General features: G+C 48.3%; 1 protein-coding gene across 1 annotated transcript in view; it reads left to right on the top strand.

The window, feature by feature from the left end:
* Positions 1-7,016, top strand: part of PPM1E (protein phosphatase, Mg2+/Mn2+ dependent 1E) — a 63,524-nt gene extending 56,508 nt beyond the window's left edge. The window contains exons 4-7 of the mRNA XM_051809920.1: positions 1,602-1,790; positions 2,525-2,668; positions 2,917-3,010; positions 3,311-7,016. Of these exons, the coding sequence (XP_051665880.1) occupies positions 1,602-1,790; positions 2,525-2,668; positions 2,917-3,010; positions 3,311-4,380 (1,497 nt within the window). The 3' untranslated portion in view covers positions 4,381-7,016. The remainder of the gene's footprint in view (positions 1-1,601; positions 1,791-2,524; positions 2,669-2,916; positions 3,011-3,310) is intronic.
* Positions 7,017-7,402: the final 386 nt, after the last annotated feature.

Here is a 7,402-nt window from a genome sequence, read left to right on the forward strand (position 1 = left end):
GGCAGTGTGGGGAGACATGTGGTGTTGAGTTGGTTCAGTTGGTGTTGGTGTAACCACAGGGTGACAGGCAGTTTCCACAGAGGGTAAATACAACAAAACAGCCACTTGCACAGATTTCTGGTGAAATGTCACCTGACTACACAGAGGTTGTACCTGGCCCATCCTGATGCAGCCGCTCCCGCAGTGGCTCAAGGACTGCCCTGCCTTTGTGCAGAAAGCAGCCCTGCTCTTGTGAGTGGGAACTGATGCACTTGTAGTACTGTGAGATAAACCAAGGCTGGAGCCTCCACTGGCTGAGGATGTCCAGGTGTGGGAGATCATCACCAGTGGCAAAGACAAAGGGGTCACCTTACAGTCCATCACTGAAGCCAGGTGACAACCAGGGGTAGGTCTGTTCTGTTTTACAACAGACCTTGGGAGGAAGAAGCCAAAAGTGAGAATAAGGACAGAAAGTAAAAAACCCCAAACAGACACAAAACTTACAGGACAATGGGGTGCAGCTCCCACGAGAATCTACCAACATGAAGGTTTAGTGGAACTGGGGTCATTCCACCCCATTAATTTCCTTATGTGGCCATTGGTCAAACACTCACTCCTGCTCTTCCTTGAGATATAAAACTGGACACTGAGGAATGGAAAATAAAAGCAAGTATCAAGACTTTTACTTTTAGGATCAGATTGCTGCATAATTGCACCTTTATTACATCCTGTCACTTTAATAACCATCTTCTGCCCCATCCACATTCTTACCTTTAAATTATATTAATGCAAACAGAGGCAGATGTTTCCTTTGCCTGTCAATTGTCAGCTTTCTTATTCCAATTTGTGTTGGAGCCCATTACCTAAAAATTACAATGTGCAAATATTCCAGTCATTGAGCTGGCTGTCAAGGTTGAATTGGCACTGTCAGCGGGTTGGTGGTGTGTGTGTGAACAGGCACAGGAGTTGCTGTCTCTTGGTACTGCTTTGTTTCTCTGAACAGATAAGAGGAAGCTGAGAAAACTGACTTGAAGATGAGCGATTTTGCTGTATTTGATTTGTGAATGTAATCACAATTATCTGATGAGAGAGCACATACAGGGTTTTTTTTTTTTTTCAAAGACAGGCATCTAAAATGATATGGTTTAGATTTAAGAAACAAAAAGAATGAAAGCAGAGGCTTCACATTTTAACTGTGCTGGCATTTTATCCCTGGTGGATCCTAGTCTTGATGCAGACTTCATGCAAACTGTAGTGGATGTTCTTCTCTCCCTGTGGTTTTTGCAGTCACAGAACCTCCTGCACAATTTGATGAGAATGGCACTTCCTATTTGAGTTGTGTGACTGAGTGGTAACAAATGGGACATAAGGAGTGTGGAGAGCCCCACAGAGGTGATTCTGGCAGGGCATTCTTGCAGGTAGTATTCAACAGTAAGGTGGAAGTTTCCCCCTGATGCAAGTGAAGATGGTCAGGGCAGTTTGTTTTTCCAGTGGAGACTCTGCCTCTAAGTCCAGTTCAATGAGGACACCACAAACCCCAAGTTCAAAGCTTTAGGACAGTCCAACTGGCTGTTTGCATTGCTTTCTCCTGAGGTGTTTCCTCCATGTGTTTCCCTTGGCAGGACCAAGAAGAACAGGCCTATTTCGCGGTGTTTGACGGCCATGGGGGAGTGGATGCTGCCATTTATGCCTCCATCCACCTCCACGTGAACATGGTGCATCAGGAGATGTTCCAGCACGACCCGGCCGAGGCTCTGTGCCGAGCCTTCCGCGTGACCGACGAGCGCTTCGTCCAGAAGGCAGCCAGGGAGGTGAGGGAGGGCCTGGGCCTGAGCCTGAGAGCATCAATCTGTAAATTCTGCCTTTGTCAGCTCCCAGCACAGGCCAAGGTCAGACTGGAGCTGCCCATGCACAGTCCATGGAGCTGGTGCCCACTGTTGGGCTCCTCTGTGTCCCATAAGAATGCCACCTTCCACTTCTCACAGCAGCCACTTCCTTTAGGAGGATGCTGCTGCCACTCTCATGCTAACTAGGTTTAGTCCTTGGGATGGGTTTTTTTCCTCAGGTTTAGTCCTTGGAGTGGGGTTTTTTTTTCCTTATCTCTACAAGATACATTTTTCTGTCTCCAGAAAGCAAGAATAAATGGATAAGTGAGTCATAAGCCTCCTAAACTCATGCAAGGCATGAGTTAAGTGCAGGGAACTCGGGCTGCTCATAAATAAACCTCCCTCCAAGTTCAGTGACATGGCTGTGTGTCTGTCAATGACAGGAAGTCAGCCAGGGCAGTCACACAGCAGACACCAGCAGAGCCTGGCTGCTGACAGGCAGTTCCCATTCCAGGGATGTCACGGGGCAAATTCAGTCACTCACATTCAGCCAGCTCGGCTCTGGGGAGCTGTTACTGAGCAGTTGTAGCCGTAGGGGAAGCACTGCCTGTTCCTCCCTGGGAATAGGCTCTGTGCTGCACTGTCAACATGCTCTGTCCTCAAGTTAAGCAAGAAAATGCTTTGAAATGGAAATGCATCTTTTTTTCCACCCTGTCCAGAGCCTGCGCTGTGGAACCACCGGGGTGGTGACTTTCATCCGAGGGAACATGCTGCACGTGGCCTGGCTTGGGGACTCCCAGGTTATGCTTGTGAGGAAAGGCCAAGCTGTGGAGCTGATGAAACCCCACAAACCAGACAGAGAGGTGAGAACACACCTGGGCAGTGCTCCCCACAGGTACCAGCTTGCTATGAGTGCCGTGCCAGTGTCTCTGTGAGTATGTTCCAGTTACCCCGGTTTGTTTGGATGTCACTATGGATTTGTGTACAAATCCTTTGTCTCACCTCTGGGGGCCTGCAGCCTCCACTATGTGTACGTGAAAGAACAAATATTTATGGGAGTGTTCAGTGTGTGATGCAGCTCTGTCCAAACAACTCCTGTGTTGCTGTTTAGGACGAGAAGAAGCGCATTGAGGCCCTGGGCGGCTGCGTGGTCTGGTTTGGAGCCTGGAGGGTGAACGGGAGCCTGTCTGTCTCCAGAGCTATTGGTAAGAGAGGGCTTTCATTCCCTTTGGAGCCTTCATTTTCTTTACAGCATTTTAATTTTTTAGCAATTTGCTTTTTAACCATAAAATTTTAATTTTCTAGTGATCACAATTTGAAATACAGCTGTAGACCGGGCTGTGAGCAATGACCTCTATTTTTCCCCCTACAGTTTGAGGGAATAATTCCCAAATAATTGCTTTAACTTGGGCTAAGAGTCACTGGCTCCATGCTGAGTTAATAAAGGGCTTCTGGATGCTGTGGCTGCAAACCCACGGTGGTGTCTACGTGTTGTTTTTCCTCAGGGGACGCCGAGCACAAGCCATATATCTGTGGGGATGCAGACTCTGCCTCCACGGTGCTGGATGGCTCTGAAGACTACCTCATTCTGGCCTGTGATGGCTTCTACGACACCGTGAACCCCGACGAGGCAGTCAAGGTGGTGGCTGACCACCTCAAGGAGAACAATGGTGACAGCAGCATGGTAGCACACAAATTGGTGGCGTCTGCCCGGGATGCCGGTTCCAGCGACAACATCACCGTTATCGTGGTCTTTCTCAGGGACATGAACGCGGCCGTCACCGTCAGCGAGGAGTCGGACTGGACAGAGAACTCTTTCCAAGGGGGGCAGGAAGACAACGGGGAAGACAAGGAGAACCATGGAGACTGCAAACGGCCGTGGCCCCAGCACCAGTGCTCAGCACCGGCAGATTTAGGGTACGAAGGACGAGTGGATTCCTTCACCGACAGAACTAGCTTAAGCATAGGGTCCAGCATCAACCTGCTTGATGATCAAGGCTATTTAGACCTGACAAAAACAGAAACTAGTACACCTCAGAGTGCCAAATGTCTGCCACCAGTCCAAGTGTTTAGTCCTGGAATACCAAAGAGTGCAGATTTGATCAGCAGCTTCCCAGCGAAGGGCGAATCCCCAGAGCGTGCCACGGCCTCGGTCTGCGGGCAGAGCCACCCTGGGGAGCACGACGCTCCCCTGAGCTCGGGTGCTGCAGGGCAGGGCATCTACAGGGTGAAGGGGTTATCCCCCATCTTCTCTGGGCTGGAAGATGAACTGTTGGAATCCTTGGGAAAACGAGCCGCGTTCCTCCACGTCCGGCTCTGCGGCGGGAAGAGGCGACGAGCAGCCAGGCTCACACCAAAGTTTCACACCCTGCTCTGGGCTCACGAGCCTTCCCACCTAGAAGGATCCACCCTGTCCTTCCCTGTCCGGGGCCGCAGGAGCAGGAGGGCGTCGGCCCGACCCTCCCCCTGGCAGAGGCTGCTCAGTCGTAACACTTACAGCGAGAGCATGTTTTTGATGCGAAGACAAAGTAATTGTATACCAGACCCACCCCTCCATCAATGCTGTAAAATGTAACCACCCCCTCGTGTTCCCCCTGTCAGACTCCCAAAGTAGACATTCCCAAAATAAAAACTGGCATCATCAGAGAGCGAAAAGAGGTGGGCATTTCCGAACTGTACTCCAGTCCCCTGCAAAGCTCCAAACCCTGTGTAAATAGACCTAGGAATTAACAAATGTAGTTGTCTCAAATCTCAATAAAGTTTGCTGGTGGTGACACCCTGAGCAATTCCGCAGCCGCCCGACCACCCGCACACACGAGTGTCCAGCCACATCCACCAGGGAAAGCCAAACAGCCGCTTCACGTGGACAGACTCCGTCAGGGCACAGTCCTTAGACACGCAGAAGGCTGCACCTGCCTGAGGAATGTCTGTGCAGCAATACTTACAGCACGGTCTGGTTCAGAACTGCCAAATTTTTCTAGAGCGGGGGGAAGTTTCCGTAGAGTCGAGGTGTGGGGGGGGTTTCTTGTGTTCTGCTTTCTGTTTGTTCCAGGTGAGCGTTAAGGTGAATTAGGAATCACATCCACTTTTGCAGGTAGATGACTAAAAGCCATACAGGGTTTACCAGGTACCTTAGGAATGGACACACTAAGCTCCTGCTGCTCTGGTCTCAGACTCCTGTCGAGGTACAGACTCATAATTTACCTTTTTTTTTTCCATGTAACATAAAATGCGGAATATGAAGAAAACTTTTCTTGTAGTTTAAAAAAAAATCCTGTTTTCCTGTGGCTGGAGGTGCAGTGTAGGGAATTTCGTACCTTTCTGGTGCTTTTAGTGGCATTTTTCTTGTTTCTCAGTTTAGGAAACTGTTCTCAGTTGAACATGATTGTGCTTAATGCTTTGAGCCAACCTCTTCCCACCCTAACTTCATCTCAGGTCTTAAAAGAACAAATCCGTGGAGAAGTTCAGGACAACCCCCTGTCCCTCCGCCTGTCGCACCGGAGATCAACTGGATGAGCTGTTTGGTTTCATTAATGATTTCTAGATGGCAGACGCATCCTTTAATATCAGATTTCAGCATGAAGGATGGTGGGTGCAGCGCCAGGGTTGCCGTGGGGTGTTGTCAGGGTGTGTAGGAACGGATGCCGGGCTGCCGGAGCGATCCAGAGCGCGTGGAAATGCCGAGGATGCGGATGAGCAGGGGCTGTCCTTGGGTGGAATTCACTGCTCTGGGTCCCCCTGGGTCCAGGGGGGCCAGTGAGGAATGTCAGCTGCCCCGGTTTGGCAGGGGCCACCAGCCCCTCCCCGCTCCCCAGGGGACGTTCCACCCTCAGGGAGCCGTTAATTGGGACGTAAATAAGCAGCCGATTCCCATCAGCTCCACTAAGCCCAGATCCTGTTACTGTCCTTTGTCACAGTAAGACATTTGGAGGAGTATGAATAAAGTCAGTCTTCATAGGCACTTAGTGTACCATTCATATCACTTTAGCAGTAACAATAGCAGTATTAGTGTTTAGCTAGAATTTGCAAAGTATTTTAATATTAAGTAGTCAGGAGATTATTCAACACGACGAGATGGCAAGGCTTGAATTCTGCCAATTTCCGCTGCTTCTATCTTCGATGCACTATTTTAAAAGCAATCTGATGAACAGCAAAAGGCTTTGTGAGCAACCAGGAGTTGGAGTGTGGCTTCAGATTCCTTTGATCTTTTTCAGACTTTGTTTTAATCTTACGGGATCATTGGCTCTTATCTGTCATCTTATTCCGCCTTAGCTGTTGTCGATGTTCTCTTCAGCTGCAGCTCATGTTCCAAGTCAGATTTACTGAGGAAATTTGAGAAACCATGAAATGGTAAAATATGCAACTCTGGGGCATCTCTGTGGTGCCTTTGTTTTAAATTATTCACAGTAATAATGGCTCGTTGGAAGTCCATCTTTAGCTGACTGTCGTGTTCCGGAGAGAAAGGTGGTGTAAGTGCAATTCTTTGTGTGAGTAACTTAAGAGTGAAAACCCATTATGGATGATAAAACTTCTTCCCAGTCTGCAGGAGCAGTTGAAGAGCACTGGACTGCATGTGTGCTGTTTTGGGAAGGATTTAGCTTTTTAGGTGTGGATTCATAAATGATAATTCTGCGACTCATCCCATTTATCCTGCTAGGAGAAAACAATCCACCATCGTAGTTCCAGTGTGGTCAGGTAAAACCATTGTATAGATAGAGCAAGTGTTCATTTCTTCACTAACTGCATATTTATAGAGTAGATAGGAACCATTTGTAAGGTAAGTCCTTTAAAGTTCTATAATATTAAAAGTAGTGGTTATTGGTCTGATTATGCTGCTCTTGATTCTACAACTAGACAAAAAGCAGTGCTTGTGAAATGCAGTGTTTTCTCTTAATGCCACTGGTGATAGGAAGTAGTTCTCTTCAGTTCAAACTCCTGTGCCCTTATTTGCTGCTTGCTGACGTAAGCAATAATCCCTCTCTAACAGTATCTAAGTGTTCTGTATCTCGTACTTTGATTGTCTATCTGGTGACAGTGTAAAACCTTAGGCTAATAGAGAAGTATCTCATTGTATTTATTAACTGTTGATACTGAGATTCAGTCTGTGACCTGTGTTTTGTATTTTTATCGTGTATCTTTAGTGGTGGTGAAATTTGTATAACGAATCTTTCCAATAAAGAGCTGAAGTATCCCTTTCCCGCGTTAACACGACCCCATCCGTTCCGGTTGGCGTGGTCACCGTGGTGGCAGAACCAGGAGGGAGCAGCGAAAACATGACTTTATTTTTTTTTGTGTTTCAGTCTGTGTTGGTTTTGAGGAAGGGGCTCCAGGCTGGTTCTGTCTGAAGCCGCTCCAACCTCGCTCGTAAGCTCTTCACTGTGAGGACTGGCGGGATTCCCGCGATCCCGGCAGTTTCCTGTGTACTTTTCCATGTGCAACTCTGAGGAATGTGTGCGGTGCGGAGAGCAGAATAGCACCAGAGCAGGGAGCTGTTAACCCATTCGATTTGCACTAAAGGTGGGTGGAAACACATGTATATATAACTTTTCTTTACCTAGAAGTGCCATCCATTGTCCTTGCGAGTTCAAACCATCCCG

The sequence above is a fragment of the Manacus candei genome, unplaced genomic scaffold (genome assembly GCF_025592945.1).
Source record: "Manacus candei isolate 608988 ecotype Guabito, Panama unplaced genomic scaffold, ASM2559294v1 h1tg000076l, whole genome shotgun sequence".
NCBI classification, from domain to species: domain Eukaryota; kingdom Metazoa; phylum Chordata; class Aves; order Passeriformes; family Pipridae; genus Manacus; species Manacus candei.